We start from the raw sequence: 19,230 nt of genomic DNA, 5'->3' as shown, positions 1-19,230 counted from the left end.
CCAACTACACGTTCACTCCATGTCAAAGATGAGATTTAGTTTATTGGCATTAAAATGAGAAAACTTAGTAGAAGAAAAAATCATGAAATGCACAATTACATTAAGCAGATCTTGTAAAACATCTTGCTGTGATCAGGGCAGGTTGCAAAGGGTAAAAAGGTAAGGTAAGGGTAAATGGGAAATTCCTAGTATTTTTATTCCAAAAATAGAGTGTAAAAGTACTAGCAGCTAATTGGTATAAATTCATTCCTATGCCTATTTGGTTTGTAGCAATTGATTTTTACTGAATTGTTGACACAGTGTAAAAAGTCTTTTTCCTCCTATAAAAATTTACCCATTATATATAGGTAAGAAATTCAGACCTTTCAGAAAGTCTTAGCTCAGAATCACATAAAATATGAACTCCAGTAAAGCTATGGATTAGCCTATCCTTATTAAATTAATATATTCACATTCTGACAAATGAATTTTCTGAAGGGAAAATCATTTCAGGAAAAAAAAATGAATCCTGATCACTCAAGGTTCATTACCGTTCCTATATAATAAGACATGACTACCTTTGTTTACTACCCAGTCTAATATTTCTTGCATGCTCAATACATTTTTGCAAGAAAGAACATTTGTGTTTTAATTTTTCTCCTGGAAGTATATGACAACAGTTCTCTCACAGTCTATTAGGATTACTTTTTTTTTTGAGGTGTATTTTATTACATAAGACTTCTTCAGAACTCTGGTGTACTATCAGCTAGAAAAAAAGGTAAAAAAAATCTATAATATATATTGATACATGTCACCAGTAAAGATGATGTAGTATGTTATTTTACGTAGTGTTGCAGTCTTCAAACCTTTATATTAATTTACCATATACTCAATTACCAATTTAAATAAAAGGTCAACAGATAATTATATTTCTTTACTATGAGGAACACTTGAATTAATTTGAAGCAATGCAACAAATTATCTAAAACCATTTAGTCAAATATACTGGAGAGGGGTCAAATTTAGGGCAATACTATTTAAATCAAATTGAATTCCATCTCGAGAATGGATTTCAAATAGATTTTTAATTGCAGTATTTTGTCTACAGGGCATTATACCACATGCTTTTAATTTGCAATAAAATCCACCATAATATCCTCCATGATAACAGTGACATTACAAGTCTTTCTTCACTACAAAATTGTTGTGTTCTGTATGGGAATATGTGCCAAGGCTTACAGATTTTGCTCATGTGGCTTTTAATTAATTTCTCACACAAAAGCCAAGGTACTTCCCAAGTCTGATTCATTTCGTTAAGCAGATAAAACAAATAAAAAAATTAGACGAATTTTTCTTCATACCTAGAGTAAAACTGCAAAAATCAGTCAGATGTTTTCCTAACAGTGCTATCCACAGGAGGAAAAGGAGTGTTTCCCTCAAGTGTATGGACAGCACAACTTCAGGCTTATACTGCTTTTCCATGAACACAGTACGTATCAGCATACAAATGCATTAGTGGCTCCCTTTCCTACCCTTTTGCTTCTGCGTGGATCATAGTCTCGGGAAGAAGTGGAAAAGCCAGATGTATCCAGAAAGACAACAGAAAAGTCAATATTTTGTGGATGTATTTTAGCCTTTCCTCAAGCCTTATGTAGGGAGCCCTCACCTCTGCTGAAGATCTAACCCCAGGAATCTAGGTTTAAAGTGCATTGGAAGCTAGCACTGTACATGAAGATATATTCCTAAATTATTTCCACTAGTAATTTTGGAAAACATCTTCTTCAGAAGCAAATGCCTTGCAAAAAGCTGACATGCATTATTAAAGACAAAATCATAGCATTGTTTCAAAAGCACAGTGACAAATTCATTTTTGGAAATACTCTTCTGGATAGATGATGATAAACACATAACATATTCTATTTTCTTTTCTTTTTTTGGAAAAACATTTCAATAATAAATGCAAATGTACTTGTTTGCTTTTCTACAAAGGAAGATGTGCAGAAAAGGGTGGTTAAAAAAAAAGCAATTACTTTAAATAAAGTTTTATATTCTGCTTCAGAGTAGTTAATTTTGCAATTGAATTGGTTTGGAATGGAAAGTGTCATCACAGTTGAAATGTTCCGTTCCAGAAATGATATATTTCACTTTTCTTAGAAATACTCTTGGAAACACTTAAAGGCTACCTGTTCATTTTCTTCATAACACAGGACTCCCAGGGAAGTTTAGCATAATACAGAACTTTTGCCTCATGTTTATGTCAGATAGCACCTCAAAATAATTTAGTGGGAAATTTTCTTTTAATATTTTTATAAAAGACCTTAAACTCACATGCTAATAGTCCTAACAAATAGCAAATGTCAGTAAACTCATTGCAGCCAGTAAGTACTCCAAAATTAAGGCTAGCCAGTTCTAGGTACTGGAGCAGAAACACTGCACAAGAACGTAGACAAGGACTTTTAGATCAGTTCTGGCTGGGTGGAAACTCATTGTAGGAGAATCTCGTGCTGGTGTGGAGGTGGTGCAGCTCCTCACAAAGACAGAAGCAAGAACAAGGAGTTTGAGAGAGGCGCTTTTAATAACTGATTGAAGAAGTAGGAATGGTTCTGGGTCTGTCTAGCAGCGTTCAGCCTCCAGTGCAATGCTGATTGTGGCATATCTGTCAGCAATTCCCGGAATGAAGCACTGATCGTGTCACAAAAGCAGGGGATATTGGAAAGCAAACAGAATTCATGTGGAGGCCCTTAGTTCAGCAAAATACTTAAACCTGTACATAATTTTATGTTTAATATTAAAAAAAAGAAAAAAAAAAAAGAAGAGGCAGTATCTTCTTGAATCAGAGTTGTCAAGAACTGAAAATAATTGAATTTACTTGAAAAATGCAAAAAAGGGACACAGTATTACTTGTTTACTTTAGCCTTTCCATGTAAATATCTACACAAGTCAGCTGAGTTTATGAAATTTTAAGACTTTATGTGTGCTGCTTTGAAAACTATTTTGTCCCAAAGGCAAAGACAGGGAAATGGGTTTTTTTCTAGTTAAACTACTAGCATAATGGATCAGGCCCTTTATAGCCTCCTGCTGTTGTCAAATTGTATGTTGTTCACCAAATAAATTGGATGTTGAGAGTGACTGTTTTAAATTCATCATATAAATGTTCTGAAATACTACATATATATATCAAATGTATTTTTTAAAACTTATATTTTTTACTTGACAGACTTGAATCAAAAGAACCTTTCTTGTCCGTTGGGTAAGTAAGCATCTTTATATATTTCAATGATCATATAATATAATCGTGGGATTATGCTGACATAAATATCCTGTTTCAGTGCTATGGTTATTTACTGCATCTACATCCTGTTGCATTATAGTTATTTACTATACCTAAGCTTCTAGAAAGTAGATATCAATTGATAAAGTCTGCATGAGTATCTCCCTTCTGCAGAAATATCAAAAGGCATGTTTTACCTCTATTGACTAACTAAAATTTGTATTGAAAAAATGTACTAGTTAAATGTTGCATTTTGCTAAGCAGCTGTCATGTTATTTTGTTTCACTGTTCTTTCAGTCAGAAACCGTTCCAAATAATGTCTATGCTGGTTGCCCACGTCAATGAGAAAAGATTGATAATATATTTTTAAAATAAAATTTTCAATTATATTTGAATAACAGAAAACCATTAGATTCATAAAATTGAAATAGGCATTAGCCTAATTATAGATCATGTTTATACTGATTTACGTATTAAATAAATCTCCTGACTTCATAGTCTCATAGCAACTTAGTTATGTGTTCTATACATGCAAATGATTAATATATCTTTTCCAAAATGCTATTTTTAAATCGGATATATTCTGGAAAAATAAAATTTCTTGGTAAAAGGTAGTCCATTCTATATATGAAAGGTATGTATTTGTGTCTTACTTCTGAGTCTGAAGTTCACTTTTCATAAACTATTTGGCCTTCAGCTTCTTTCTTTAAAACCGTCCTAACCCATTGTATCCTTCCTTCTTCACTCACAGTTCATTTTTTTCAGAAATGTATATTCTTTACTTCTCTTCATTCTCATTTTTATTGTTCACAGTACCATATGTTTTGTACAGCTAAGAATAAAAATGGCAGGCAAAAGTTCCCAAAACAAAGCGATCCATTAAGGGTTAATTCTACCACATAATTATCAGTAGCTGCAGAATTAAGCTGCAGAATTAATGTCAAATCTAAAAACTACTTCAGGTTCTAAAGTGCATATTAAAAATAGCAAAAAAAGGAAGTGTATCTGTTATGAACAGAGAAACTCTATAAATCAGCATAAGCAGGACTGAGTCCTCATTTTTATAGTATAAAGTAACTTTGATTTGTTTGAGCATATTTTGAATTAATTGCCATTTCTACTTTTTAGCAGCTTAAAATCATTGAAAAAATAAGTGAAATTGTGGTCTAATTTGACAAGAGGAGAGGATGGCCCTCTTGGTTTGCATGCACATTTTGCATGCTATGAAATGTCCAAATTCATCACATCAGCTATATATCTCGTTATCTCTTGTTATTCCAATTTGGAACTTGTACTATTTAGGGGGTTTTGTTGTTATTTTTTTTGTTTGTTTTTTTGTTTATTTTTTGTTTTGAGGCCTCAGTTCTTGTAATGAGGTGATTACCTGAAAATTTCAGCTTTAAGATTAAGTAAAGAAAAGCTTCAAGCCATTGTGGCTGAGAAACAAGCTTGAAAATAATAAAATAATTAAAAAAAATAAAAAAAATCCAGAAAAACAAATAAAATGAAAATGGTGGTGTTAGCTGTAGCAATTATAGTAGTAGTAACTACTACAAAATAACAAATCCCGTGTCTGTAGTTCATGTCATGATTTTAAGAATCTTGCTAACAATTTTTCAACAGTTGATTTTGAGTACTGAGAAAGAAGTGGCTGTATTTGAGTTGACTTGTTTTTTTTTTTTTTTTTTTTTTCCTCCATAAGAGCTGAGGGATGACCTTTGAGTAAATTCACATTACTGCCACATAGTAGTTGTGTGTGACGTTTTGCTAAACTGGATTCCTCTCAGGAACTCTAATTGGAGTGAAGAGACTCAACCTCCGTGCAAAGCCTCGCAGAAGTTTGTCTTGAATGTACTCAAAGCGTTTTTTACAAACTCATAAAAATTGTGCTTGAAAATGTGCAAGTCAGTCCCTGCCCCTGCGCTACTCTTGCCTTTTACTGCTCCATTTTCCTCACCCCAGAGGAGGTGGCCTCTGACCAAGGCCAGAACGCTGTGCGGCGAGGAGTGGCCAAAGCAAACACCTACCTTCGTGGTGCTGAGGCAGACACACGGTCCTCCTAGTCGCCTGTTAATTTGGGGTTCATTTGTTCAGAGGATGAGCACTCAGGCTGAAACCTTTATCTAAGGTTTTAACTCGGACTGACAGCTGCAATCATAACTACTTGAAAGTATGGGTGTCCTTAATGCCTCTTGCAGTCAGCACCAGCCAAAACACTGATCTAAATCACTTTTGGTTGCCCACAGATGGTTCTGCAAACCAGCCTTTCATTTATCTCCCTTCTACAAGAGAGATTTGTTTCCATGTTTTCATTTTACTGCCTCAGGAGTCTAATTACACTTTTTTTTTTTTCCTGTGCCTAAGTGAACAACTGCTCAGCACTTTTCCCTCGTTAATTCTTTTGGTAGGGGGAGAGAAAGTGAAGCGCGGCAGCCCAAGAGCTCGAGATCGCAGCACTGTTCTTGTGCTCTGCCTGCGTGTGCCGGCACCGGCTGCTGCAGCTGCCAGATAGCTAGCTCCCGCAGATTAAATCTGGCTCCCAAACCAGTGCAACATCTCTCTCCTCTCAGGAAATGGCAGCTACAGAGACAAGCAGATCCCACCTCTTGCTGTTGTGGCTTCTCTTCCAAATACGCAGAGAGAGGGGCCCCTGTTCTCCCTTGGTGAAACTGTTGCCTTTATCCCTTTATCCTCCATTCTAGTGCAAAGTGCATTACGAGGAAGTCAAATCCAGGCACCTTCCCTCCCTGTGTAAGACAGGGGGATAACCTAGTGCTGAAATCACTGGCACTTCTTTAATGCAAGTCTCTAATAGCAGCAATTAGGAGCTAAAGTATACACATTATGTGATTTGTTCATATAAAAAAAGTATCTGAATTCAATGTTACAGTTTTGGTCTAGAATATAAATTTGAATTTGAAGCATATATTTTCTTCCTTTGTCTTTCAGAGATGGAAATAAAATCCTTAGGAAATGCTTTCATAGTTCCTAAGAGTGCTGAAGGTTATGGAATGCAGGATACATCTCCCCTCATGTCTTATTTCCACACTTCTGAGGTTTTGTGACCCGATTCAGTCTTAAAGAGCAACAAAGTGAAGGTTTTGGGGAGGATTCCTTCCTCTGGTGCTAATATAGTGTTAGAATGAAAAAATAAACTAGAACAATCCATGCCTAGAAGAATTTACCATCAGAGACTACAGCTGTGATCTATACACAAATTCACACATTTACAAATGTGTGTTTAATTTTAACAACTGGTTCCACCAAAGTAAAGACTACTCATAAGGCATCAGATCAAGTGCATGTAGAAGTCTTTAGAGCATTCAGACCAGGCAGGTCAAGAGGTAGAAAAAAATGTATAGTGCAAAAAGGCCAACACAAGAGCCAACTCATATAAGTTCATCCTACTTTATGACAAAGTATATATGATACACAAAAGAGAGAAAAAACATTCAAAATATACACAACTTTTAATGATACACATTTGCTTTTCATATCTGGGGGTTTGTTTTTATAGTAATGATAAGAGTCAACACTTATCTCCTCAACCAAACAGTTACCATTCTTTCTAAAAGGTTAGGTTGATAATTTAGTTACTTGCCATTGATCAAGCTATTTCATGGCAACCGATTCATGGTAACTATCTGTATGCGTAAGTTTAGCACTTGGTAAATTCTAAGTAACACGGCATGCAAATTGGTAATGGATTGTGAGTCTGAGCCATAATATTCAAAACTCATTTCATAAGACACAGCTATTGCAATATCCTATAAGATTTAGAATAGCGTTACATGGTCAGGAGGGACCATACTGATTTTGTAGCCTTTTCACACAGTAGGAATCCTTTGCATTAATTCTTGCTTGTATTTAACTGCACCTTTTAGAATAACATCCAGTCTTTATCCTAAAATATTAGTGGTAGGGATTCCATCACGATCACTGATAATTTCTTTGGACATTGAAAAATGTGTGTGTTATTTAATAAGATGTCTTATATAGCGGGATTCAGAGGAGACAAGAGAGAGTAAGAGCTGATTTTTTTTTCCAGCTAGTAAGAACTTAGATTCATCTACTGCCAGCTGAATTTTACTGCTGACTTTTCCGCTCCTTTTCTTCTTTTTTTCAAGATTGGTTGTTTGCTGTAAACACCATAAATTTAAGTAGAAGGCCTAGAGAGAGTTATATGTGAATTAATGAATTGTTTGCATTTATTACATGATGAACAGTTGTCTATCTGATGAAAAGAAGAGAGGGACAAATAAAATTGTCAATCATTGCTGCATTTTTGACATTCTCAGTAATGAGACTAAAGATCTGAATGAACTATCCCTTCCTCACCAGGGTCCTGTTTCTGGAAAGCATGTAATCATAAGCAGTACTGAAAAGCCATTGTTTTTAATAGCACAGCCTAAATCTGGTACTTTTAGAACAGTTAAGGAATTTGGGGAGGATTAGCTTTATGAAGTACCTCCCAAAAATAAAAAGTAATACCTCTTATTTTTTTTCTCTGGTAGATTTTTTGGGGGAGATCTCTAACTGAAATCATCATCCACATTTCTTCCTTTTTCTTTTTTCTTTTTATTTTGTTTAATAACAGATATGAGGTTATAATGCACAAAGCAGAATCATAGAATCATAGAATTGGTAAGGTTGGAAGGGACCTCTGGAGATCATCTAGTCCAAGCCTCAAGCGAGTGGCCCAGATGGGGATCGAACCCGCGACCTTACCATTAATAGCACCATGCTCTAACCAAGAATGTAACCAAGTGTCATTTTTGTAGAGCAGATACTACAAAGTTTTGCCCCTGATTATCAGGTAGAATCAAAAACCACCAGTGGAAAGGGGCAGACACTATTCCTACTATTTTCATCCAACTTCTGGAAAGAGATAACTATGAAAATGATTTTTCTTGAGCATAGTGAAAAATATCAAGAAAAGATGAGAAACCAGAAGTATCTCAATATCTATATAAAATGAATAAAACTGCTAATCCTGAACATAATTTCGTAATTCTTGTTCATGTGTGGGCCAGGAATTCAGGACCTGTGTTTATGTGAGAAACATGGGAGAAATGAACCCTTGAAAATTATTGAAACTTGCTGTTTACAGAGAGGCAGTAATTTCTTATGCTTACAAACACTCTGAGTCTGTGGCTTAGATAAGAAGCAGCAGTTCTATATTTGCGTGAAATACCCTCCAAAAAAAGCCAACCATTGAATTATGCATGTGGATTAGCCTGGAGGTCACAAGCAGGAGTAGTTCCCAGAAAGGCAGGATTTATGGGAGTATAACCAATACAAAAAGCTAGGGATCTTTGTGTAGAAGAGGCTGAGAATCTGTACAGTTTAATTTCAAGCAGTGTTACACATCTCTTTCAACAACTTACCAAAACTCAGAAGGATTAACCTTTTCTATGATTGTCTGTTTTCAATTATTTTAAGATTCTGAAATAGCAGATGGACATCACTCTTTTACAAATTTATAAAAAGATTCTTGCTTACAGATCTCTCTGAAGAAATTACCAACCCACAGTAATAATGGTGCTGATCCACTTGTACTTGCTGCATCTTCTGGTGTTTCTGTCTCATTTGTCATTGTTTAAAGAACATAGATTATATATGTTTTTCTACTCATCTGAAATCCAAGTAATTATTTTATGATTATTTTCTTTCTGTGATCTTTTTCATTCTGCGCCGTTTCTACTTCTATATACACAAAAAAAATGTACATTATATAAAAGTTAGACTAATGCATTTGGTAAAAAAACATTTTTTTTCCTAATTCCATTAACTTTTATTATCAACAAGCTCAATAAATATGCACCTTGAAAAATCCTTCTTCCTCTCTCTGATCTTAATAACATTAGAAAAAATGTGCTTCATAATTTAGAAAGGCAACAGAGTATGAGATCTCTTTTTTCTCTCCTAGTTATTATATTTGTCTTTCTATTTTATTTACTCTCTATTACTTACATCATCCAATATGATTCTCTCATTTCATTCTGGAGACACCTACACAGGTTGTTCATGTTCTAAGTTAAGGTGAAAAGATTCCTCAATATAGTATATCTGTGGTCTCACCTACATACAAGGCAGGATGCTCTCTAGTGGGGAAAAACTAATGCGTTTGGAAGGAAAAGACAGGGGGATAAAGCATTCTAGAGGGAAAAAATGGAAGGAAATGAGCAGGTATACAGGATCAAAACAACTGGAAGGAAAGTCTGAGGAAAAGGACTATGTGAAAAATCAGAGAGATATTTTCTTATAATGGAAAATGGATGGACAATATTTGCTGAATATACTGTGATGTCACTAACTTTTGACTGAAACAGTAGAAACTGTTTGAATCAGTAGTTAGAGAAACTAATGTTTGCAGAGGTCTAGGTTAGCTCAATGCATACTTTCATTGGACATAGAGAAGTGGACATAGCATTTAGCTCTCAGCAATCTCTGTGGGCTGCAGCGATGATGAATAACTTGCTTACTCTGGCAAGCCAACAGGTACATGAAGGAATCTCATAAACAAGCTCTAGTTCCCTATGCACAAGAACACCTCTGGGAATCACAGAGACTATTTTTCATGCTTAATATGGCTATTATAAGACTCTATTTTCATAGGTTTCTAGATCATTAGGAAGAAATTTTAATCCAACAGATTTCCCTTTGATGAATATATTGAAAAGTATAATAATTTTGAAGTTTATATTTTGAAGCTATATATTTTAGGGCTAATTTAAAATTTACAAACATTATATATATATTAAATATATTATATACATTATTATATATATTAAAACCCCTTAACCTCTACTTGACTGTTGCTCTCCTACGTATGTTGCTCTTATTACTTTTGCATGATAATAACATTTGAGACTTCACCTAATATTAAATCCTCAGTATGTTAGGTCTTGTAGAAATGTTCAGAGAGGATCTGATGCTGTTCCCTATGATTCCACATTTGAAATCAGCTTAATGTTTTTCAATAACAAGTGGAATCTGAGATTTGTCCATCCACCTAATATTTAGATATTTAGAGTTGTGCCAGAGGAGAAAGATGGGAGAACAAAGAGAAATGTTAGAAAGCCAAACCATAGAAAGACAAGCAGTATTCCTATGTTAGCTTTTAACTGGAAGTCAGCTTCATATCCTTCTGCAGTTCCTTGAAAAAGAGATGTACTTCTTAAGAGGTTAACCAGCCATAATCACACAGCAGTCAGCAAGAGGCCTTGCTTCAAAGCTTATTGCTCCAAATTAGCCTCTATATACATTGGCTTTCTGAAATGGCTAGGTGACTGAAACCTTCTCTTAAGCAGCTCCATCAAGAGCACTGCCACAGATATTGATTTAGCTTTTTTCCTCTTCTTATCTCATTGGGTTTTTTTTAAAGCAAAGGTAACACATCAAAGAACAACATCTAAAACAGTACTGAAAATACAGACCAATTGTCTAGGATAAGTAAGGAGGAAGAGAATGAGGGAGGCAGAAGAAAGCAGATACTATTACCTAGAGGATTAAATTTTTTTTTCTTTACAATTTAAAATTATGAAACATAAAAAAAAAAAAAAAAAAAAAAAAGGCCTGTTTTTTTCCTGGCTTTCCGTGTGTTCTCAATGCAGTATGTTAGTACTGCTTCTGAGTTAAAAAATGGACTGTCCCTTCTCTTCCCTGTACTAAGTGTTCTGTTGAGGGGGAAAGTATGACTTTCTGTAACATGTAAAGATGGGAGTTATTACTGTGCATAGTGTTTGTGAGAGGGGTGAGGTTTTTGTTTGTTTGCTTGTTTGTTTTTTGATTCTGTACTATTTTTAACCTTTATTATATTTATAACCTTGGTTATACCCAAGGTTATATTTATAACCTCGATTAAACTGCTGTGTCCCACAAGTAGTTGCATCCTTAGAGCTGGAGCAAATGCAGTATGTTCACCAGAGAGGCTGCAGGATCTCCATCCGTGGGAGTTTCAAGACTCAGATAGACAAAACGGTGGCTGACCCCATCTCACACTGGATATAGTAGAGAAGTCATGTTAGCATAGACATGTGGCAGAATGCAATGGTACTTTTAGCCAGTTACTCCAATACATGGGCCCATCTCTTGTGAAATCCACAGTATTGTTGGTAAGTCATGATACTGACTCGGAGTGAGTTGGGGAGCCCTTTTGTATTTTTTTTTTTTTTTTTTTTTTTTTTTTTTTGTATTTTATTTTTTTTAAGGTATTAAGCTTCAGGCTAGCAGCCATTATATCTTTAGTGTTGTTCTGTCAATGGCCCTTGTGTATGATAGTAAGGAACAATAACTCACATCTTGCCTTACTGCATTGTCCAGCTGTACGTTAGCATACTGTAGTATACCCCTCATTAGAAATAAAACAAAATCAGAATAAACCTTTATACTGGGTAAGATTTCAGATGATCAGTAAGATCATTTTGTAGTTTGATTTCTATGAATTTAGCTTATTCTGAGAGTTGAAGCTGAGACCAGGGAGGCTAGACCTCATTTACAGCTCACTTCACAACTACATTAGTATGTCTTTATTTGACAATTTGACAAGAAGAAGGGCTTAGGGTTTATGGTATTTAGGGTCAAGTTCAGACCAGAGACCAGAGACTTCCCAAGCAGTAGAAAAATACTGTCAATTTTGAGTGTCTAGATTTGATTTTTTTTTGTTTTGATTTGTGTTTGTTTGTTTGCTTGTTTGTTGCTGTTGTTGTTTCTTAGTTAAAATTATGAGATGAAATTCCAAGCAATCTGAATTTATCCATTTAGTTTGGGGAAATCTTTTCATGGTTAGCCTAGATTCTTTGAATATTTTCTGCAGGCCAAATTATACCTTTGGTAGCATCTGTCATACATATTGGCATCAGGGTTTACACACAGGTGTAACAGATTATAATAATTTTGCTGTTAATGTATACAAAACATAAATAAGAATTCAGGTCACACTCTTTATTGCCACTACTGTGCTAAGAGGAATAAAGCACTAGAAATTTTTTGGTAAAGTCTTCAGCTTCTGTTCTAGATTCAGGTAAGGATCATCTTTATTCAATAAAAAGGAGGCATTTTTTTCTCAAACACATATTAGAATAGAATTAAAATTCTGAGAATGTGCCTGAAATGTGCAGGAGGACAAATCAAAGTGGAACTGTCATGCATGACCAGCAACTGCTAGTTTATATTGCCATGGCAGTGACTCTGTAACTAAAGTTAAAGTATTCACTTAATTTTAACAGTATGCATCCATTTCTAATAAATCCAGAGTTACCAGATTTTTCTTTCTTCTTTTCTCTCTTTTCCATTGCCTCTAATTCTTTCTATAAAAATAACCTTTCTGAACTGTCTGACAATTGGATCCTGCAGCCCTTACTGTCCAAGGAGACAACGGGAGGCTCAATCAGCCATCATCCTGTAGCTCCTCGTGTCAAACGTTGTTCATAACTGGTCAGATAATTATCAGAAGGTACTTACAAGTCTTAACATATTAGGAACTTTAGCAAAATCAAATATTTGCCCCAAAGTACCTACTAAGCGTGACCTTATTTTCTCCCTTGCAATCTAAATCAAGCTACAGAAAATACAGGCAGGTTTTCAGGCGTACTGTGAACATCAAATAGTCAAAATGAAAAATTACTAACTTTGAGACTGCACTTTTTCTGTGAACTGTTTCTCAAATACCTGAAAATAGCGAACACCTCCACAGAAATCACAATCAATACACAAAGGAGGAAAAGTGAAACATTTCTCAAATAATCTAGTTCATCCTGTGGATCCATCTTTCTTTCTCTGCAGTGCAGGAGGGTATGGGATAGAAATGAGAGCTACATCTTCCGTTACAGTGAAATTAGTGAAGCAAAACTGGAGGCTGTTAGCGCAGCTTAGATGTAGTGCAGCATTATGTCCTAGTGTGCACATGTCTTTAGTAGAGACCGAGGTACCTGAGAGGTATTGAATAAGGCTTTGTTTCCTTGCAAAATTAATCCTTTTTATGCACGTGCACGCGCGCACACACACGCACACACTCACACACACATTAATTGCTATTACACTTTAAATCTGGACTCAAATACCATTTGGCTTTGACCAAACCTTGTTTAGGCATCAGTCATTAGGTGTATTTCAGGTTCTGGCTGGTATTTTATAGACTATAAAACTGTCTTGCTGTGTAGAGCATTCATAGAAAAATAATATCCCAGTCATGCAAGTCCTATAAGGGTGCGTAACGGTAATGTGGTTTTGCTGAGAGAAGGCAAAAATTGGGGGAGGAGGGGAGAAGGAAGCTCAGAAAGCACATAAAGGGGGAAGGAGAGAGAGACGGAGAAAGACTTCAGTGATTTTAATTCTTCACAGTCTTATGTTTCTGGAAGAGATGCTGGAAGCAATTCCGAGGAGTAAATTGTTATGGTAGCTTAATTCAGTAGACTACAGAAAAACAAATTTACCTGTGATGTGTCTGTATTGTTAGCTTCTAACGTGCATTACCCAGAGTGATAAAACATTCGAAATGAAACTTTCTATAAACATTTAGCAGCAATGGTGCATACTGGGGCAAGCACAGCTCTAATCTGTCAGGAGAAAACTACTCTGCTCAGGGGCTGTGACCACATGATATAGGGGTACACGCTGCAGAAAAATGGCAGCAATGGAAGCAGAGAGCTGCCTGAGCCCTGTTTTGTGCTCTCATCTTCTTAATATCTGAAATGCGATGAAATTAATATATGCAGAAGAGAAAAGATGGATATACTGTTCACTGCCTAAGAATCATAAGAATCACTGTATCTCTTAATTAAGAGTAAAGAATATCTTTCCAGATGAGAGGCTGAATGTATTAATACTGCATTTTTGTACACATGGAATAATTTTTGCCAGGATTGATAAGACTAAAAAGCATAAATATTGTCATCGAGCAAGAAAAAAAAACACACTAAATTCTAACATTATGGCCATCAAATGAGATTTCTTATATATAAACAGTAGTATTATGCTCTTAACATACACTTTTTTCTCTACCTGAACTCTAACATTGTCGCATTGTAATGAATTAATCTTTTGTGAAGGGTGTTCTTCTGCCATTCAAGCTTCTAAGACTGCTTCTATGGAGAGTACATAAAGTTTTCAGAGATCTGTTTTTGTAGTCTTAAGTGATTAGTTTTTCAACTCCAGTGCTACCACTGCATTTTTAATTTATCAATCTGCTGTTCAGTGAAAAGCTGTAGAAACATTTCAAAGTCTAAACCCATCACTTATTCCTACACCTGTCAATGACGCTCTTCTGTACTTGTCAAACCAAGTTAAACCACACTTCTGCAATGTGTACAATATTGCCAAAAATTGGATAATCAATCACTTGTGTATGATTTGACAGTAGTGCCTTGAATACACTGAATTTAAAACACATTTTTAAGAAAGAAGGACTCATTACTCTCATACTAAGGAAAAATATATATGGACATCAAGAATTTCCCATCACTCTATACAATTAAAGGACACCTTGGGAAACAGTTTGGCCACTTGACACTGGAAAGCTTTTTCATCACCTAAGTGTAATGTGTTCGCATGCTGCCGTAGCCCGTTATTGGCAAGACGGGAAGGAACACACACATCAATGTGATGCAAGTTCAATCCAACTTTATTCCTTTGTCTATCTAGCTTATATATCTTTTCCAGCAAGCTCATGCATCCACGCACCTTGCAAAGCATTTCTGTGGGTTGTCTAGCATTGTCCACACGCATCTGCTCAGTTTCTAATTGGCTGCTGTGTTGACTCCCTTTCTGGATGCACAGTCCTGTGAGTGATCTCAGGCTTCTGCTTACCTTATCTTCTTAATCCTCTTGCCCTCGAGGAATTCCTCCTTGGTGACCTTTGAATGGCTTGTTGCTTACTTCAGCTCTTCATAGTCCTGCAAGATAGCCAAGGCCCCGACACCATGGGAAACTGGATTTTATATTAGAGGACAGAAACATAGTTTAACAGCAGGAGAAGAAAGGACAGGGAGACATTATGTAGATTTATTTAGGTTTCTTGAAGCAGAAAGCTAAAATGCAGTATTTTATTTCTAAAAAGCATCAGGCCATCAGTGCAAAGGGTGCACTGTGCCTACCACCACGGTAAGTATTTCTGATTTGAGGTACTAATACCTAGCACTTACGCTGTATAGAAAATTGTTTGGGATGAATTTTACTTGGAACTCCCTGCATTACTTGTGCCCGTTTGGCTGCCAAAAATAGCTCTCAGGCCAGCTAATTCTCCAGGTCTGAATATTAAACTCAATGTTTTTGCTATCCTGTGCTTTACAAACTTCGCCTAACTCTCTACAGGGAAGTGTCTAATGACTTTCCTGCCCACCTGTGTATATTCAGCTTTGAACATTTGCCCAAGTTTTGCCCCAAATTCACATTGGCAAGTACATTCAGTACATTCAGTGTCCCCAAAAATACATTTCATTAGGAAAACAGTTTTGAGAAGAGAGCAAGAGGGTAAAGGAAAGATATATCTGAAAGTGGAACAAAACAGCATACTATAGAATATGGAGACATATAGAGTACTTATGTCGGACAAGTTGTTAAATGTATATATGCCTTACATGAACAATGCATACCTCTTTTGGATTAGATTTGCCACATGTCAGTTTTTACACAGTCTCCTTTTATTGCATTTCTTTCTGTGCTTTTTTTCTATATTTTTTCTATAATTGCTTTTCATAGAATCATAGAATCGGTAAGGTTGGAATCCTCCTTGCTTTTTCTTTTTCTTTTTTTCTTTCTTTCTTTCTGTAAACTTCCAGGAATATATTAGCTGAAGGAATCACTGACAGTAAGCATATCAGCAAAAAGTAGGCTCTGGAGACTGTTCTCTTTGCAGAATATACAGCCTGAACTACAAAACAGAAGCGTCTTTCCACTTCCATCAGCATCCTCAGCCTTAACTAAAACAGGATCAGCTCTAACATAAAGGTGGTATTCAGTCCACATATTCCTTTAGTCTTGCAGACTTGCAGTGAGATTATCAATTAATATGTTAATTAGCACCGATCTAATTGGTGTCTTTGGGGAATATAGGTAGCCTTCCACTGAAAAATAGTCTGAAATCACCACCTTTTTTAATAGTTTGTGAAATTCATAGCCATCTGATTGATTTTCTATCAGACAAAATTTCCACCTTACATTGCTTATTCCCTAAATCATCTAGTCATCCCCACTTTTCTTTCCCTCCTGCCCCCCCCCCCCCTTTTTTTTAATACCACTTCAATTCAGGCTGATTTGCTTTTGCACTCAACAGGAACAATTTCTAGCACTGTCTTTACATGACAAGAGAAATGATTTTTGCAAGAGACTGGATTACTAGTTTGAACCATTATGTTGATATGTGCCTTCTAAAAAGAGTTTGATTGAAGAAATATTACTTTTGTTTTTCATATTTTTATCCAGGCCTGACAACAGAGACACAATTGACAGTATAAATGATGATAGTGCTGTCAATTGATTTAAGATACATTATGCCTGATTTGTCAACATTTATGATTTACAAATAAATTTCTGCAGATGAATACCTACTGAAAGGAAAGAAAAAGATGATAGTCAAGGGGAATCACATGCAAGACTGAAATTCTCTCCATTCTGAAAACAAGAAATCAAACTCTGCTCTACTCTTCATGAACTATTCAAAATTCAGATTAACTCTACTGAAGTCAGTTATATTAACTGCTATTTAGACCAAAGTAAATGAAAACAGAATATGAACAATAATTTATAAAAATCTTCTGTGGTATAAAACACAACACAAGAAAGTCTATGCAGTAGTGATGTATTTTCAATATACAATGTCATCAGATAAATAAGGACATAATAAAAGTTTATTTCAAAGATGCAGAGGTATAATTGCATTTGCCTGACACATATAGCTGCTGAAACACAAATGAAAGTTGAATAGGTATAGAATTACAGCTCTAAAAAACTGGCCCTTGAGGATTCCTTTATTCTTCAGGCATAAAGAATTTAAAATAGGCTTAGTGTTAAGTGAAGTGAAGCTAAAAAGGGGCATTACCTTTCTCCAATTAATACAAGATAGTGTTGGTCAGAATAAGGAACCATGACTTGTGCTTAGCAGAAACATCTTTTACTGGAGTTTTGCTTTGTCTCCATGTGAGTATCACAGTGTCTTTTACTGTCTTCCATTTCAATAGCAGCATCATGTGCACAGTTCTGCTGTTCATACTGCAGAGATGGCATATGTTTGTAAGTAATCTGTCTGTTTACAATGCCATCATGAAACTGCTGACTCTACCAGTTCATAGGCTCATTTAAACCTTTTTCTGCTTCCAACTTGCTCAGTATTTGTTATTTTACACCATACAAGTCCTTTACTGCAGCCTTCCTAACACAGGTTGGTGAGTTGATAAGGAATAACACTCAAGGAGTTAAGAGCCCCTCAGTCACCTTGATTTCAGTGCCAAGGATTATCTGCAATAAATTTCTGCTTCGTGGTTTACACCACAGCACCGACTAAAGCTTGTATCTGACCCTTGGCATTCACAGGTATGAACAATTATGGTTGTAAGTGGAGAGCTATACTGGTTGCTTTCACAGTGTAATGTCATTAATATATCACTACCAAGCACTGAAAAATTACCATTCAACTTCAAAAACAAACAAACAAACAATAAGTGAGATTGATTTAAAAGAAAGCAAAGCATTTTTTTCTTCTGGTTTATCAGTTTGGGGTTCTTCTCATCATCACTGATTTACGCCCTCTACACTACACATTCAGGACAACTGCTTCACAGCCAAGAGGACTAGGAACTAAACTTATAGTACTACAGACCTCTCAGGGTCTCACAGAATGTCTTGCCCTCAAGGGCTGCAGTCACTGTTAAGGATGTTTAATGTAGCCAGTAAGGCAGGAGTTATTGCACTCTACCACTGTGCTGCCTATACTACCACAGCTGCACGTAGAATTTCAGAGAAGGAGAGACTTGGATCATGGATCCACCTTAAAATTTCCCAAAATTTTAAACCTACTCTCCTTTACATGTCTCCTTTACATAAAGCTGGGGATATGTCTGTATTAGAGACTGACTGTCATACAAAATTCAAAATACCTGCCGTTGCCTCTTATTTCAGTTGCAATAGATGGCTGTTTGTGCTATGCAAAAAAGCAAAGCACTGTAACTTTAAAGAGGCAGCATCTACAACAGAGCCATTTAGCAGACCGCAATTGTAAAAACACTACATGACAACTGATGGGGTTTCCCAGGGTGAAGATTAAAGGCAGAAGGGCAATGCCTCTCCTCTGTCTTTCTGGAAGCCTTTGAAAGTTTTTATGGTATGATGAATATTGGTATCCAACATTTTCTGGGCAATCATAATGAACAAGGCCAATATCAGTTGTTTCTGAAACAATGAAATGTTTTTGAAGAGTAATATAGGCAACCTATAAAAACTTACATGAATTCATAAATTATATTGCTATATCAGGCATAGCAGATCAGACTTCATAATGTACTTCTACTTTTTTCAGCTCTGGTTCCACTGATAAGCATTTAGACCACAGAGAATGATGTAATTTGTAAAGCTGAAAGAATGTAAAGAATTGAGTTCAGTTTCACGGCAGAAGTTATTTGAATAGAGAACAGAGCAAAAGAATAAAATTCTTAGGAGCTGACTGATGTGCAAAACTGCTTCTTTCAAAACAGAAGTATAATCTAAAAAAATGTTAAGATATTTTTCAACAGTTTAAAAATATTTTACATAAGGAATTCTGTGGGACAGCCTCTCCTCACCGATACATCAACAGAGGAGAAACACAACAGAGAAGGAAAGAAACAACCAGTTGCTACACAAGAAATCACTTCACTCTCCCTACCCAAAATATCCACTAACCTCTGCCCCTCCAAACCTCAGCCGGATACCCCAAGCCTCTTCTCCATCCTCACTCAAGTTACCTTTTGAGCCTTTTTCAACCACTCCTACCTTCCTGTACCTCTTCA

General features: G+C 35.8%; 1 protein-coding gene across 1 annotated transcript in view; it reads left to right on the top strand.

Moving 5' to 3' along the window:
• RALYL (RALY RNA binding protein like) overlaps positions 1–19,230 on the top strand; it is a 368,284-nt gene that overhangs the window by 313,255 nt on the left and 35,799 nt on the right. Inside the window, exon 4 of the mRNA XM_062568158.1 lies at positions 3,197–3,229. Within this exon, the coding sequence (XP_062424142.1) occupies positions 3,197–3,229 (33 nt within the window). The remainder of the gene's footprint in view (positions 1–3,196; positions 3,230–19,230) is intronic.

Source organism: Rhea pennata, chromosome 2 (genome assembly GCF_028389875.1).
Source record: "Rhea pennata isolate bPtePen1 chromosome 2, bPtePen1.pri, whole genome shotgun sequence".
In the NCBI taxonomy this organism is placed as follows: Eukaryota; Metazoa; Chordata; class Aves; order Rheiformes; family Rheidae; genus Rhea; species Rhea pennata.
The sequence above is the reverse complement of the archived record's forward strand: the minus strand, read 5'-3'. Positions and strand labels throughout refer to the sequence as shown.